Raw genomic sequence first — 17,347 nt, forward strand, 5'->3', positions numbered from 1 at the left:
TCAAAAACACTTCTAAATTTGAAATAGGAGGCTGTAGTGTCTCCGTGTTAAATGACAAAAGTTAAAGCTCGCTTAAACACTTCCTTCTTAAAACCACTGTTTTATGAAGCAAATCTTCGAATCTAGCAGTGACATAGGGCCAAGCACTGCAGGATGGTGATGGGAAGGAACCAATGGGCCATACTGAAACTATTGGGTCACGTAACCTGACCACAAATGATACACTGGCCAGGGCCTCTTAACAGCAAGCCAAGTCCCCTGCAGATTTTTACTTGCAGGTTTAGTATTATAGTATAAAACCTTATAGCTCTTAAAAAGACGAGCTGAAGAACTCTGTGCCAGGATTATGTAATTCTCACGGAGACTATACTGAGAAATCAATCTGTACTACGGCATCCTCCGGTATTTCCCCACCTTGCATAAAAAGTGTAAGTCACTGCAAGATGAATACCTACCCCCAAATAAACATTACATGAAATGCATGGACTATGTTTGTATGAAGCAGTAGTTCAGAATTTGGGATGCAAAAATACAGTGCAGAAAAAAATCCTGATAGCTTTTACATATGGAAAACTCCTAAAATTAAAGGAGAGGAATATAAAGATACAGTACGGTGTTATGAACTGGTTTGACAAGTTAAAAACAGATTGTTTCCCTCCTAGAGGTTTACATGTTTCATACCAGCATTTTGCTTGATGTTGTTACAATATTTTTATGTAACATTATTTAAAATAATATTTCAGTCTAAAGTCTGATCTAGAATTCATCATGTTTTACCCTAAACGGCCACTTGGAATGCTGTGAAACATGATTTGCAGCCAGAAGCACTAAGTACATAAATTCTTCCACATCAAAGGAGTAGTTTGTAAATTTTGGATGTTCTCCCAGCGTTGGGTGGTGCCCCTAAAACAAAAACAACAACAAAAAAGCATAAAAGCATTTAGACAACAAAAATTCAGCACATCTTCCATAAAAAGTAGTAAGTTTTAACTTATATCTTATCCACTGATGTGCTCTGAGGCAAGAAAAACAAGGAAACTGCACAATGATGTTAGAGAGAGCTTGGATTAACAGTCCAATAATTTATTTTCTCTTCTTCTCTTGGCCAATAATATCCAAAGATTTCTTAATCTAACAAGGAAGTTGATTTCAAATAAAGACAGAAAATCATATTTCAAAGATCAGAACACAGGTAAAGCAAGCTAACTTTAAACAAATGAAGTTATAATAGGAAAATCATCCCCACCCTTCCACCAGTGCAGCTATCATTACCTGATCTTGAGGGAATACTTTATTCTTTTTTTGCCAAGTGATGTAGTGAATGCCTCTCAGCCTTGCTAAATCCAGGTAACAACGCTCATCTTCACAATTATATCTAGGGACAGGCAGAAGATCATATTTAATCACAGAAATTATGCTGAAGTCCATCAGGCAGAAAGAGGGGAGGAGGAAGGGAGGAAAAACAACATTTTTAAATTTAATTAGACATTTGTTATCCAGTTCTAAGGCAGTGAAACTATGGACCAGGTTCAGCTCTGCTGAAAGACAAGAATAAGGGCTGTCCATCTGTTCTTGAAGTGTGGTCGAACAGGCAATTTGAGACACGTGTGCAGGTCTGTCACACCCCTGTTCAGCTGCAGCAGCTTAGGGACACAGTAAATCCCTCAGTTTCTGTGCAGTTCTCATCTGGAGACAGGGGGAAATGCTCTCAGACAGGCCTATCCTCTAAAGCACCAGCTCCACAGCCTTGCCCCACTGCAGGGACTTTAAGCAGAGTCTTAAAGCAGGGACTTTAAACTGCCCAAGGGGAGGATTCAGTGCTCTTCTGGCAAGTGTAAGGCATTTTTGTTCAGTTCTATAGAACTAGATTATCTATTAGCAACACTTCATGACAAAATGCATTTAAATAAAGCTACTGGAGAAGTTTAAGGAAGGTAGAAAATGCCCAGCTGAGCTGGGCTGGGCAGCTGCTGCTTGTGTCCTGCACAAGGAAAACTATGGGAAAGAGGATATAAATAACCTTTTGGGAGAATCTTTAACAGCCTAGACAAACATTTGTTGTAATCAATTCATCTAGATTACCAGAGTACCATTAGTAGAGGTCAGTGCCCCCACGCAGAATGAGTCTCTTTCTATCATATTCCTCAAGCAATTACTTGCCAGGCTGCCTCTTGCTTATACCACGACATTGTAGGAAACCAAAGGCCAAGGCTGCATGATAATCACATTTTGTATGTTGTGATGAAAGCTGCCTTACTTTGCCCAAAAATGAAGCCTAGAGGAGGATGCTACAGAAACATTCACAAATACCAGCAAAGGAGAGTACTTCTTTGGCACACACGAACAGACACTAGCAGTTATGTTTATAATAAGGAGAGGAGATAAAAGCAGACTTACAGTTCAAAAACAACAGCCCAGTCTGGTAGAAAAAGCAAATGGGTAAGTCCAGCTCCATGCATCCCAATGAATATATCAGAATTGTGCGTAATTCTCAATTGCTCTGAAAATTCAAGCTCCCTGCAGACGACATAATGCAGAGCGGTGATCTGGCATGCCTATCCATCTCGGCACAAATTAGTTACATGTAGAAAGCACTAAATTAACTTAAGGGAATTCTGAAAGAGGGAATTGATTTTTAAAGGAACCGTACTAAAAAATCAAAATGCTGCAACCAGCAATAACTCAGCATGGAATTAAATGAAATGAAGACAGATTTCAGAACTTCATATTAACAGGAGTTTGCTCCAAAAATTTGATTTTCTTTGGTTAAGTCATTCTACGTTTTTGTAAACATTTTTTTTTACTTGCTATTTTTTAAAAAATAGACATCCTTTAAAAAAGGCAAAGAAACCTAAAGCATTTTGAATTAATTGCAGAAATACACAGCTCCCTCATAAAAGTGCAGATACCCAACCTGAACTTATACACAGGGAATCAAGCAGAAATAAGGAGACCAGACTGTGTTTCAGCTCCCAAAACTTCTTCAGCTTCACCCCGTCACTTCTCTCCTACCTTTTAACTGCAAGTTCCACATCAAGTGTTTTTAAAGCTAAAGGTGTTCCCTGAGCACATGACGAAAAGAATGGACTGAAAGTATTTAGTCATAAGGGGAAGAAAATGAAATGAATTGCAGTAGGCTTTAATCTTGTAAAAACAGTTCATAACAATACAAAGAGATAGTAACTTTCTGAAAGCTCTGCAGAGAAAAAAGCTCAACCAGCTTAAATTGCAACAAGAAAGCTTAGAGTGTTTAAGCTGCAGCAGGGGCAGACATCAGAGAAGGCCCCACTATGAGGACAGTGATGCAGCAGGAGAGCTGAGGCAATCTCCAGTGCTGAACAGTACTACAAATGGTTTGGAAAAGCACCAATAATTGCAGAGTACCACGGCTCCTGCTTTCAAACAGTGGGATGGTCCTCTCCTGAGTATCTAGCCTCTTTCCTAATGGCTGCTTAAGTGCTATCTTAAGTGATGGAAGCAGAAACAACACTTGACACCCACCCTGTCTCAGCTTTGGTCGATACTGAGCTCTCAGCACTGCTTCAGCTCCCTGCTCTTCCTGCATTACGGTCCATGACAGAGCCAGGGATGGGAAACTGCTGCCATTGACACAGTCACATACCACCTGGGAGTGTTTTCTATTGGCACAGTGCCTACCTCAGCTGGACATAATAAATTGACCTCAGTGGTGTCTCCAGGGACAAATAAGTTATGAATTATTTTTCACTACTAAGCTAATAGTCATAAAATAAGACATCAGCATCACACAACATAAATTCTTGTTGACCCACGGGAGAGCAATAGCAAATCCACAAAAGTGATGGGAACATGCTGTGTCTGAGAGAGAGGAGTAAACACCGAAAGGAAAGAAATTCCAAAACTTGCTCATATAATAGTTTTAACATGAGCCTAACTGTAGAAATTCATTCCTAAGTAATTAACCACTGGATGGGAATCCTAAACTATTAACTATAGTCTTCCTTGCCTTAGCAGTTCTTGTATTTCACAAGCTGCATGTAGCTTCATCTGCCAACGGCTCAGCACCAGCCACAGGCAGCATGAAACCACACCAGCTTTCTCTACCAAAATACCTACTTGTACTTGTAGTCTACCACTCGGACCTCCAACGTCGATACTGTTTTCAAAGCATTCACAAGCTAAGGAGGAAAATAAAAAGGACTATGATTTAATGCTTTGCTTCAGTTGATTCCTCCCCACACTGCTGACCATTTTACACACTCCTTCCTCACCAGGGAATTACACAGAGAAGAAAAGAACAGATTGTCACTGCCATATAAAGGAGCTATGTCCCTAGTCTCTCTGTGACCCTAATGCCAGCATGCAGGATTCTGGGTTAAACCTGTTTTCTAATACTGAGATCCTTCTCCATACTTTACTCCTGGCAGAGCAGTCACAGCAGAAGGGACTTGGTTCTCCTGCACCATCACAGACCACACTGCTACCTTTTACATGGCCTAAACCTAAGCCACCAAAACTAGCAGGAATTTTGCCAAAAATAAAAGGTGCATATGACATTTCGGGCTTGTTTTCAAAAGAAGAATATTCCAATATTTAAAAAAAAAAAAAAAAAACAAAAAAACAAATTGGTAGCTAGATTAATTTTCAAGAACACCTTACCAGGCCAGATTCCAACTCACATGAGAAGTGAAACCAACATTTGCCATCAGACTTCTACCAGAAAAGGCTTTTTTGCAAGACTCCTATTCACAGCCAGCAGGAGAGGGAAAGAAATCAACGTATTTTCCTCTATAAAAGCATTGTCAAGAGAAGATCAACTTCTCATTTCCTGTCATGTGCTAATTATCTAAAAACAACTAGATGTAGCAGTGCAGGCAGGCACTGTGGACTGTCTAGCAAATCAGGCACTGGTGATCTCGGCTCTATCTATTCTGCCACTGAGATACTGCATCAAACAAGCTTCAGTTCCTCCTACATAAAATGGAAATAATAACGTCTATCCGTTTTTTGTCAGGCAGTAACAACTAGGAATGAAGAGAAGTATAAAAACATTCAATGTTATCATTTTATCACAAAGGCAGCTTCACCGTGAGACCATCAAGGTGTACGATTTGAAAATGTGGATCAACATGAAAATTCATTAAGTTTTGAATGTTCGTACTCAGATTCAACTGCCTATGTATTTTGTTCTGCAGGCATGACAAAGCTTTTCATTAGAGCCTCCAACAATGGGGCTTCTAGAAATCAGAGAGAATAATATGAGAGCCAAATAATTTAATTTTATTAGAAGGTTCTACAATATCTTTTTGTTAAGAGGAAATACTTTTAGTATTACACCTGTAGTCTGCCACCGAATATCTACAAAAGGCAGCAAGGTTCAGTGCCTGGTGTACAGAAACAAAGACTGCCCACATGACATATTGGAAAAAATTTAGTACTGCACATATTCACATTTGTTTAGTACTGCACAATTCAAAATTTGTCAGTGGGCGGATGTCTTGGATTGCTGAAAACCAAATCAATGAGGAAAATTCAGCTTCTGGTTAATTTACTTGTTTCAAAAATATGAAGGACCACACCTCATTCTGGTTTAATATTTTCCGGTAATCTGTACTGCGTGCAAGTATTGTGACTCGAATTTTCCCATCCTAAAAAAGGAAAGAAACAGCAATAAATTAGCTGTGAGGCAGACCTTACTAAAAGAAAAAAACTTCCATGTTTATTTTAGCAATTATCTGGGCAGCTAAGTATGTTCCCTCCCCATATAACAGATGATGTAACCACCTTAAAATTCATACTGAATTTCCCAATAGATTAAATTGTCAAAAACTTTGTGAAAGTCCTGCTATTAACAAAGAATAGAATGCTTTCCAAATGATTTATTTTTATTCAGTACAAACGAGTCTTTATATTACACATTATTTGGCAGTTCTTGAAAGCAGGGAAGATGCTTTCTGGATGGTTTGTGCACAGAATCCTTAAAAAAACCACCTCTACAGCAGTTCCTCCTTTTACCTCTTCAAATTAATTGGACTCACAGGGGTAAATGCTCCAAGTGAAATAAAAAGATTTAACTGCATGACTCCCATTAGTGTCAGCAGGAGAAGTGTGACTAAATGCTTGTGCAGCATGTGTCCCTCAGCAATATGTAGGCTATTCTCCAGCAAACACTTCAAGAAGCCCCATACTGCTGCATCCATCAACGCAGACATTGCAACAGTTTGCAAAAAACACCAGTGTGTACAACAAAGCAGCCCAGGGTCGGACACACGGTAGCAGGAAGGGACTGGGAGGACCAGCTCCAATCATTCCCTTCTCTACCTGAGCTCTGCAGTAGCTGTGAGGGTTGGTAAATAGGACACATGCAGAGAGGAAGCCCACTGCTTTGTAGGATCCTCTTATGTATCCAGTTTAACTAGAAAGAATCTAAAAGCCCTGGGAACACAGGAAGGGATGTGGAAGAACAGCTCCCTAGGGTTCAAAGGAGAATGTCCTAAAGTCTGTCCTACAGAGATTACACGTGGGGTCAACTTCTACACACGTACATAAAATCTGCTGAAGGCCTTTATGGAACTGATGGGTTTATCGGAAGAAAATCTTGAGCACCCTAACAAAGGACAAGAAATGTAATATTTGCTCTTATTTCCCACTGGGTCCAGTTATTTGCAGCTTCTTTTTATCCAGATAAGAACTGCAAGCTCCACACCAGTTTTATCTTTCTTTTACCATACCTTAGGTCCTTCTTGTGTGATATTTAATCTGTGTAACACATGCTGAGAGAATGCTCTAAACAGCCCTGTGCCATGACAGCCAGAGATCTGAAATTAGAAAAGCAATTAATAATACAAAAGTTACTTTGCTCAGCACACCTCACTTTGTGATCAGTCTCTCACCATTCATGCAGAACAAAACCCCACTATCTTGCACTGCATTAAGCACGTCACTATTCAGTGCAACACAAGCAGCACTTTCATTTGGAAGGAAGTAGGACTCGCTCTGCAGCCTCAAGCTAACGCCCCAGGAATGAAAGCTTTTGCAGGAAGGCAGTGCCCAGCAGCAAAAACACTCTCACAAAGCTTCTTAGTGACAGCAGAATGGGCAATTCTGCCTTTCAAGGGGTTGCCCTCCATCCCCACAAGCCATAACCCCAAGCTCTGGCTTCCAAACTTCTCTTCTGCAGAGTCTGACTTCCCCAAGCCTGGGCTCCTTCCCTTCTCAGGCTCCCATCACACACCCTCAGCCACGAGACCCTGCTCCATCAATCCCAGGAAAATGCCACAAAGGAAGCAAATTAAGGAAGTATGGTCCAAGTTATCACATGAATGCAGGGCAGTAATCACCCACATTCAGAATTTATTCTCCATGGAATATGCAAAGTGACAGTCCCAAGATAAAAGCCCACATAAAAGCTGCTTCCTTGGCTTCCAGCAACAATGCCAATTTACAAGCTTTTGTGCTCTGCAAGTACACCAGTAAATTCACAGTACCTCCCATTTAAGAGAAATAATCTGCTTCTCATGAGCTGCAAAGTAGAAGCCTGTACACGAGCACTTACCACCAACCAGTTTAAGTACAATGATCAAGTGCCCTTTGAAATCCTAATCCTTAAAATCATTTCATTTGGAGTTGCACAGTGCTTCCAATACAGAATATTTCAAAATAACTCACTTAAATGCTTGGGAGATTCATTAGTTAAGATTTTATAACGTCATACACACACCCCCCAGCAAACACACTGGATGGATAAAAAGCACTCACCAAGGGTGTGTTATAGAACAAGCCATATCGCATTCGAGGCAGTAATGAGAAGACTGCTTCTTTAAAGCACACCTGCAAAGGAAGATCACAAGGAGTTACACTGCACTGCTACCTTCTCACATCCCCTGCTCATTCCCTGCAATTACTGCTTATAATGAGGTAGCAATTAGGTGCTCCTGTCAAGAACAACCTCACTTCCCTATCAACTGTGCAAATGAAGAGAACAAAGACAATTCCGGTCCCAAAAGAGTTCTCAAGACGCTGCATATACAAAAGAGGAAAGTGGAGGCACCAAAAAACAGCAGAGCAGACATTACCTAAGTAGGAGAAAATCAGGTAAATAGTAGAGAGCATTTAAGAGAGAGTTTAAAGGATTTATGCGATTTGAGTGAGCTCTGAATGAATGCATATATAATAAAAATATCAGTTTATCATAAACAGTAGGCATATTAACATTTATAGGGGAAGAGATATACCTCCACCACAATTGGGTAATTTAGAATAACAGCATTTGAAAACCCTTAGCTTCAGAGGGTGCTGCCAAAGTGAAACTAATACATAAACACCACCTTTCAGAAGACACAAAATTTTGTCTATCTACACAACGTGTAGACAAACCAGAGAAACAGGCAACTGCAGCTACCACTATGTGTCTCTGGTTTGTAAGATAATGTATAAATATCACCTAAATTAAACGTACACTTAAAATATGAATGCCTTCCTCTGGAACACCCATATCAAAGTGGCTTGAGAAGCAGTCACACTTACTGTGTAGCCTCTATGAGTGAAAGCAAATATACAATTCCATACCCTTTTAGAGTCAAAAGTTTTCAAGTGTATTATTTCATAGTCAGTAAATGCCTTCCATGTCTCGCTGAACAAATCGCCATAGCCATAGGAGCTCTAGGAGAAGAAAAACATTTTGCATTATGATTACAGAAGTGCATATAAAAGTTTTCCTAATTATTTACAAGCCTGTATGACTTTTAACACACATCCTACATGCATATCCACACCAGCCTTAAAACTGCCTTCCACAGAAGGCAGACATTACAGAATGTCTAACCTACTGATTACATGGGTGGTTAACTCAAATCACCTGGCATGTTAATTAGTTTTCAAGAAAACAGTTCTACAAACCAGCAACCTAGACAAATCCTTCGGCAACAGATCACAGTCTGAGAGCTGGGAGCAAGGATTACCTACTACTTATGTCAGAGACAACAGATGTATGTCAAATTTGAAGTAAGTGAAAGGTGAGGAGGGTAGATGGCATGAACCTAGACTCCTGAAACTAACAACCACCTGGGCATCCAAGTGCAGCAGTAATGTTTGAAAATAAAAACACACAATCAGCCCATTTCACGTTTGCCTCTATTTATTTGCATATAACATGTATCACAGGTTGAAGATAAATTTCCCTGTTAATTCTTTCATCAGATCAGATGTCTAGCATTACTTGAAGTTTCTCTAATGGACAGAATAAGAAAGTCCCCTATAGCAGCAGGGATCTGTGCTACCTTTTGGCTTTTCAGTCATTCTTGCCTTCAGGTCCATAACAGTTCCTGCACATCTGAGGGCTAAAGAGTCACTACATCTTACTCTATGAATGCAGTTAAATATGACCTCACTAACTCCGGTGCGGATTTCTGCTTAAATGTTCCTTTCGGTTTGGATCTGCATCATCCTCCCCGGAAAGTTACATGGAAACATTCTCAAAAATACATCTCTAAATGACCACAGAAGAGAGCAGACAGGTAATAAATCGAAAAGAATCTAAAGGTTGCCAGATTTATTTAAGATTAAGTGGTGCTTTCTCTCCCTCTTCTGCCATTAAGTTTTAATGAATTTCATAATCCATACCACTTTCTGGCAGCCTGTCTTATGACAACTGCTCCTCCAGATTAGAAGTAGAGAGCTGATCTTCAAAGCTGGAAGTACTGCTTTCTAACCCTGTGTCCTCTCCTTAAAAGTGCTTTATAAACATTATTTTCCTGCATTCACAGAGGCATTCTGCAAATCAACGCCCAGTGGATTTCCCACTCATTTTCTGCTTTGTTTAACCTACATCTGAGGGCATTACTGTTTAATAAGAACAGTGTGCCAATTTTACAGTAGATAGAGAATATGCCCAAATCCAATTACATCAGAGAAAAAAAAAAAAAAGAGAGAGAGAGAGAGAATGACGAATAAATTCAAGTCTATCTTTGATAAGTGTGGAGACAGCTTATCAGCAGTTACTTGGTGCCATCATCTGGCTGTTCACGGCAACAAATTTAAGCAGAAGGAACAGTTAGATACTTTTAAAGCTGCTGAATTATAGCACTGCTGATTGCAACACTTAAGAGTTATTTGATTTGATGATGTCATATAAGGAGTTACTTTTCAAAGTAATTTACAGTGATACTTAACACATGTTCTTTTTAGAAGGCCACTAGTGCTGGATTAACTACATAATATCTGGTAGTTTGTTTATCTGGCAAGAGATTTGTTTCAGCTTTCAATATACAAGGGAACTAGAAAAACTGTTTTCTTCTAGCTATAAGGTTGATTTCTCATTAAATAGCAAGGAATTAATATTGGTAGTTCTCTGGTAAATATTAGCTGTTGGAGCAGTGAATACACAAAGTATTACAAAGCAAATTACAGAGCAAAATAATAGGCAGACTTGGGACAACAGCATAGTCAAAAGGTATGTTAGTTTTGGACTGCGTTTTAAATTTTACACGACACACTACAAGCTTAAATAAAAAATGAAATCAGCAGCCCATGGGAAAATTTAAATTTAAATCACTTATTAAAAGCTTCAAGGTCTCTATAAATTTGAACTATAACCCATTACAAAGTATGACAAATGCACTACAGACTTACTGTATCCCACATGACTATTTTGACATCAGTACTGAAGGAATTATTGATATGCTGCGTAATATAAAGATTGACAAAGTCACAGAAGTGATGGTACATATTAACACCTGAGAAAGAGAAAGAATTGTTAGCAGGATATTCATTCTCTCCTTCATTCACCCATTATTCACTCCATTTATTCCACTTTATGGATTTTTCCTTAGCAGTGAATAAATTCTGTCTATATATAAATGCACACACACTTATAAAAATAAAGCACATATTTATATGAACATACACATACATATGTATAAATAAAGTCTGCATTTCTCACTAGCTTTCCTTTGCTTCTAACTGAAAGTTTCTCGTGTACTCCAGAAAACCAAACATTTAAAAAGGAGGACATCCAGGTAAGAAATCTGCAGGAAAGCACACTTCAAGAAAAGTTCAGAGAAATCAGTGCTCATAAAGGTGGCAGGAAAAAAAAAATCTTTTACTTGCTCCTTCTCATTACAGTGTGCAACTGCTTTCTGCAGTGTATGAAAGTAACTGCTGCACTAACAGTAACTACGTAGACATACAGAAAACATTAAAAGGGTTTTTGGCCATGCTCTTCATTTTGTTTTGTTTTTGTAAGCATTCAGAGCAGCTCTGTCTGGAGGACTTCAAGACAGAACTTGTATTAACACCCAAGCCAAAGCCCAAGTAATTCATCAGCTTCTCTCTCAGAGCACTCTTGCTGATTCCTGGTTTCTTAAATTAATACCTAAGATCAGGGCACATAGAAAGCTACAATAGCTAAAGGAAGTAAGGTAATCCAGTGTCTTTGCTAGTGCAGACTAGACACTAGCTTCTAAACTTCTCCTGAACAGCAATTTCCTTCTCTCTTGTAAAACAAAGTCAAGTGGAGAGGGACAGTTTTGTCTCCTGGACACAGCTACTACCCCACTCAAAGGGTACAAGGTGACAACAGGGCAAAATGCTCAGGTGCCTTGCTGCAAAAACAAGACATTGGCCCACAGGGGAAGAAGAGCGACCCCGCTGGAATGCGCCATGCGGCCAAAATACAGCAAATACCTAGTTTAAACCATAGCCCACCCCACCACAGCTTGTTTTTAATGTCTACATCCTGAAAATCCTTCACTAACATTTGTTTTCAAAACACACCATGAGCAAAAAGGCCGATGAATTTAAAGAACGTCAGATAGATATCACTGGATGCTTCACCTTCCTAAAGATCTTTTGGTGCTACTCCTCACATGAATTTTGGAATACTGTAGACCAGCAATCACCACAGCTCTCTGTAATAAAATAACCAATTTCTCCCTGCATGGACTTTTTAACCTGAATTTGAAGGTTTATGATTAAAACAGCATTATCAGGTTTTTTAATCCACTAACATTTTGTCTTTGAACACCACTTCCTCTTCCCTATCATTCAATATGTGTAGAAACCTCATTTACCTAACAGACACTGCAAGACATGTATATGCACATACCTCGTGTTTATGCAACAGATAGGAAAACTGAAAACTATCATCCAGAAACAGAGCCAAAAATCAAAGACTCTGTAAAGAATAGTCTTTGACTTTGTGCCAAAGGCTTTGTCAAAACACAGTCAGGAGTCAAAGACTCTGTGCAGATGTGTGGCAGGAAATCTCTCTGATTTTTTTAAATTTGTAAGAAAATGTAAGGTTTTAAAATTAAATTTGTGAGATCATTAATAGAACTACAGAAAAACAGGAATAGAATTGTCACACCTTTTTCAAAAGAAAAAATACAAGTAAATCTGACAGTCACAAAGGTATAACATAGTTGAGTACGATGGATACGGGCTCTCTTCATTGCAGTATTACAGGACAAGTCTACAGTAAAAACACCAGTTACCTGCATCTAATTTCATGAAGTATGTTGGCTTCTCAATAACGATATCACATTTGCCATCTTCTATGGGCCTGAAGTTTAATGGGGTAAATGTCTGGAGTTCTGCAAACCTAGGAATATTCAACCACAGAGAAGATGTTTTGTCGTTAACATACTTAAGACCACGTACCTCATATCTAAGATGAGACAAATGGTCACCCACTGCATTTGATTTAACAAGGTTGCTGAAGTCTGATAAAGTCTGACGACTAAAATTGTTTGTAATTGTAATGGAAAGTTCTCAGGTTATGAGCTCCAAGAGGTTAAACACTGCCTTTGATCTCAGCAGGGAAGTGCATCTTTGATCTACAAATCAAAGTAGTTGAGATCTAACAAAGAGCCTTAGAGCCCAGATCTGTGGGTCTATCCAACCTGACCTGCATTGCCAGCGATGCTTCAGCAAGATCTTCATATTTTGGTCAGAATAATGAATTCAGATGAGATATTTATACTGGGAACTAAGAAGGGATGAGCATCTAAGAGGACAATAAGCGTAGGGAAGAAATAAGTCGTGTCTTGCTCTGCAGTTATTCTTAACTTAAAGTGACCATTAATGCAAAATGAGAAGAATAACTGGAAACATGAGAAAAGTATAAAATGGAAGGGGGGAAAAAAAAATAAAAAAGACTTCATATAGGAAGTGATGATGGCTCCAGTTCCTTCATGCTTCATCCGTTAACTGCAATGCTACTTTGAAGTACTAACATTCAACCCTGAGAGGAAACCACGTAGCACAAAGCATCCTCTGCTGTTCCTGCTCAGCCTGCAGACTGCTGCCTGCTCCTTACCCCAACACAGGCTCCCTGGGCAGGGCACATGAATACGCAGAGCAGGCTCTGCACTGGCCCCAGCACCACGAGGATGGTGTCCACGAGGGCACAAACACAAACTTCAGGGCATTTAATAACAAAGGGGGATCGTCTCAGTCCACTGGCAGGGTAGGCACAGAGCCAGCATCATCTCCAGAAAACATCTGAATGTGAGACCTTCAGGTTAAAAGACACATCCAAAGCTTCTGTCTCTGTAAATTAGTCAGGAATGACACAATTCCATTCGGCATAGTTCAGAACAGCACTCTGAATAGATTCCCCTAGTAACTACATCTATTATGAACTCTTAAATTGACCTTAGAAAGGAGCAACTATTTCCCCATTATGAAATACCCAGCACAGACTGTTAGTGCCAATAGGAGGCAAAAACTAAAGACGGAAACAAAAAGTTGAAAAAAAATCCCCCACAAACTAAAAGAACTTGGAATCAGCCAAGCAGCCATGACAAGGGACTCTTACCAGGACTGCAGAGGGCTCTTGCGCTGACCCTCAGCCAAAAATGCTTGAACATCAAGGGTGCAATGACCTCCAATTTCTCCTTTCTGAAAAAAGTCTTCTTTGAATCTAATATAAATTAATAAAAACCTATCAGATTTTGTGCAATCGTATTGGAAATGCTTAAATACTTAAATGTTTAATTACTTAAAACTTGGGTATTTTTTTTTAGCATAATTGCAACATTTTCCACTACTTCTCAAATAAAGATAACAGTGCCCTCAGAGCTTGAAATATTAACCAAGAAGATAACATTACTCTGCCAGAACATTTTAAGTACCATTTTCATGTATCCAAATGAATAATTTAATGAGATTTTGCTTCATGATTACTTACAGGGATATCTATTTTTTTCAACAATCTCTCAGTGAATTTCACCTCAGATTTTATAATCCATTTAGTCACTCAATAATTTTATAAATATTGGAAGAATGAGGTCTAAGAACAGGTTTCACAAAGTTAGTTTAACAACCAAAGGTGCTGTCTAAATTAGCTCTTAGGATAGGCTGAGGAGACGACAACCCATTCTGAGGGGTCCTGCTGTCACAGTCATGAAACAGCTTTTTCGAGTCAGATTCCCTGACATTAACTTCAAAGATAAGATAGAAGGAAAGAGGGATGATGCCATCCCCTTTTCAGAGAGTAGTCCAATGCATAGCATTTTAATCTGGGATACAAGAGATGCCAATTTAGAGTCTTCTTCAGACTTACTGTATCTGAGAATGCAATTCCTGTTTCATGTATCAAGGCACAATAACCAGTCCATTAAAACCTATCAGAGGGAATGTCTTCTTAGCATGACATTTTTCATGTCATTCTTTCCCTGTCATCTGACCAAGGAAGGATATCTCTGAAAATACAGAAAATCTACCTCTCTACTCTCCACTCAGAAGAGGGAAGAATCACTGCAAGAAACTGAGAGCTTAGCATGCCAAGAACCTAAATACCCAGTAGTGCTGAGAGAGGCAACCAGCAATCATCAGAAACTAGGATCTTCACAGGACTTCAGTGACAAGCCTTTGATCAACTGCAAATCCCACGGCAAAAAGCACACCAGCTGTACGTATGGATTTGTTAAACAAATTTGGAAGCGTTTCTCCCTGCCTTATTTTGGTTTTACTGTAACATAAGCAAATCAGAGACCTGTCATGGTTTCTCTTTGCAGTTCTTAAGTCAATGTACAAGTTTGTTGCTCTGCAGTGCTGAAGGTACTGAGAACAGGTCAAAGATGAATCTCCCTGTTAACAGAAGAGCAAGCAAGACTTGATCAATAACAAGAATGATGTTTAGAAGCAAGTGAAAGCTGTATTACCTATCAAAAACACCCACCATTGCTGCAGGCTTGCAATGGGTTTTCATTTCGTTCAGCCTCTCGCGAACATAACCAAAGTCAGCTTGTTTCCAGAATATCTGTTGGGCTGTGTCAATGTCACTTGCCCTGATGGATGAAGGGGAGAGGAAAATTGAGGGCTTTTTGCTCAGCTCTAGTAATAACTTAAGCAGATAATATTTTTGTTCCACCAGAAGTGGAACAAAAAGGCCAGCCAGTTACTTTACTGGCATTCGACATGCAAAACAGGAAGCAACTTATCAGCTGCATTTAAGAAAAGACTCCAATGACAGTTTAAAGCTATTCTCCCCTAAAAGGGTATAAAAATCTTTTCTAACATTTTCTCCTCTGTTTTTAAAGCTAAGAAAGGAACTCCAGAGTTATTTTAGGAGTCTGAATTCAAGACTAAACCAGAATAAAGAAAACACTGTAGCCTGATGCATTTCAAACAGTGTTTTCTTCCTTAAAATGCTTAATTTTTATAATGCCAAAAGAAATATGCATGGACACACACACATACAGGCACATCACACCACCAAGAATCATAACCATCCTTTATCACAGTAACCATCCAAATATCACAGTAATGGTAACTGCAAAGCTGATAGAAAACTGAGCACTATACATTTTATGACCTAGTGCACGTTATAAATTTTAGATGGAACTTACCATCCAGTTTCAACATAATCACACACTGGGTAACTGAACCTGTAATCCGATTTGCAGGACTTCTCATAACCCCAGCAGGATTTTAGTTTCTTCAAGTATTTCTGTAACACAAAATTCACTGAGTATGGCTCCTGACCAGGTTATGCTGCAGCAAAATTTAAATTACTTCAGGTAATTGTTAGTTTATACACTACATTTTGATAGTGCATTGAATATACATGGAATAGAAGGCTTTCTGTTTGGTGTCTTTTCAAATCGTTTCAGAAAGAAGGCTTGAATTTGTTAGGCACGGGCATATATCCAAAATAGGATATACGTACACAGAAATATTATTCTTGTCTTTAATATATCCTGTTCAATTTTCCTGACTCAATGTGTAGCATCCCAAAATTTTCACCCTGCTGAGAGCTGCAGATAATGAACAAACCTTAAAGGCAGCACAGTGCACAGGGCAAGATCGTTTCACTGGTTTCCCTCTACTCTTGGCGCTTGAGCAAAGGTGCTCCAGCACCCTGAGAGCCACAGGCCTAGAAATTACTAACTCTGCTCAGATCAGACATCTTCCACATGTGCAAAAGTGCCATTCAGAATATGAGGATCACTTCTGCTCTGTAGCAATTAAAGGAGAAAAAGAAGAAGCTTGCAAAAGCTTGCATTGTTTCATAAATCTAGCTTGTTATTCTTAAAACTAAGAAAAAAAACTCATTAGCATCTTTAATTACTAAAACTCCAAGTATAAACCACCCCAGACTACTTCTGAATGAAAACATAAAAAAGCAAAAACAAAAAGCAAACCTACTTTGTATGGGCAATGAGGGTCCTGCTTACAGGTGCTGGCAACGTGCTGATTGTTGTGCAGAAAGTAAGGAATATGCTCCTCTGGCAAGTTGATAGTTTTGTAGCTATCCAACGGCTGTTCCACGATGTTTTTGAATTCGGCAAGATTGTCATCTTGGGAATTTGCCAGGATTTCTTGCAGTAGCAATCCAAAAGCAAGCAGCATTAACATGGCAACCTGCAAATTCTGTACTTATTAAAAAAAAAAAGAGAGAGAAAGAAAAAAGAAAAAGCTTAGCACACGTGTGCTGTAGCACATTTCAAGCATACTGGGTAACATTCAGCCAAATTAAGTCACGTACTCAAAGAATTCACATCCGATTTTTATTTTTCCTGATACAGAATAAACTTCCGCCGGGAGAGCGGCCTCAGGAATCTCCGTGAGCCGTTAGCCGCTCTATCCCGCGCGCAGCCAGGCCCACGAGGGGGTGTTGACTTTGACTGGATCCCACGGGATGCCTGGGAGGGTAAATCTGGAAACCGAGCAGACAGTACGTAACAGGCAGAGGGCAGGAAGAATGTTTCAAGCATTCAGCCGGGAGGGAATCAGAAGTATTTTTAAAGTATTCTGGGAAACAGTAAGAAATTTGACGTTTATATAGAGGCACATGTGTGTATGTGCATGCATTTTAATTTACATTACAGCATATAATATATAAACATGAAGATATAAAACACAC

At 39.2% G+C, this 17,347-nt stretch overlaps 1 protein-coding gene across 1 annotated transcript; it reads right to left on the reverse strand.

Annotated features, from left to right (window-relative positions):
• Positions 1-478: 478 nt before the first annotated feature.
• On the reverse strand, positions 479-16,871 carry EOGT (EGF domain specific O-linked N-acetylglucosamine transferase). Its single transcript, XM_010212781.2, has 15 exons — positions 16,630-16,871; positions 15,831-15,931; positions 15,161-15,269; positions 14,975-15,069; positions 13,796-13,900; positions 12,471-12,577; positions 10,609-10,712; positions 8,548-8,640; positions 7,738-7,809; positions 6,711-6,797; positions 5,559-5,627; positions 4,096-4,157; positions 2,398-2,517; positions 1,273-1,375; positions 479-903 (listed from the first exon to the last, which is right to left on the reverse strand). The coding sequence occupies exons 1-15, from the start codon at positions 16,837-16,839 to the stop codon at positions 757-759; spliced, it is 1,584 nt and encodes a 527-aa protein (XP_010211083.1). The 5' UTR covers positions 16,840-16,871; the 3' UTR covers positions 479-756.
• Positions 16,872-17,347: the final 476 nt, after the last annotated feature.

This window comes from Tinamus guttatus, unplaced genomic scaffold (assembly GCF_059628265.1).
Source record: "Tinamus guttatus ecotype Peru unplaced genomic scaffold, ASM5962826v1 Tinamus_guttatus_pri_ptg000307l, whole genome shotgun sequence".
Classification (NCBI taxonomy): Eukaryota; Metazoa; Chordata; class Aves; order Tinamiformes; family Tinamidae; genus Tinamus; species Tinamus guttatus.

Coding starts and splice junctions, on each gene's coding strand:
- EOGT (XM_010212781.2), bottom strand. CDS start 16,839: ATGTTAATGCTGCTTGCTTTTGGATTGCTACTGCAAGAAATCCTGGCA. Junction 15,070..15,160: donor ATTGCAAGCCTGCAGCAATG/GTGGGTGTTTTT, acceptor TTCTGTTAACAG/GGAGATTCATCTTTGACCTG. Junction 10,713..12,470: donor CTTCATGAAATTAGATGCAG/GTAACTGGTGTT, acceptor TCTCTTTCTCAG/GTGTTAATATGTACCATCAC.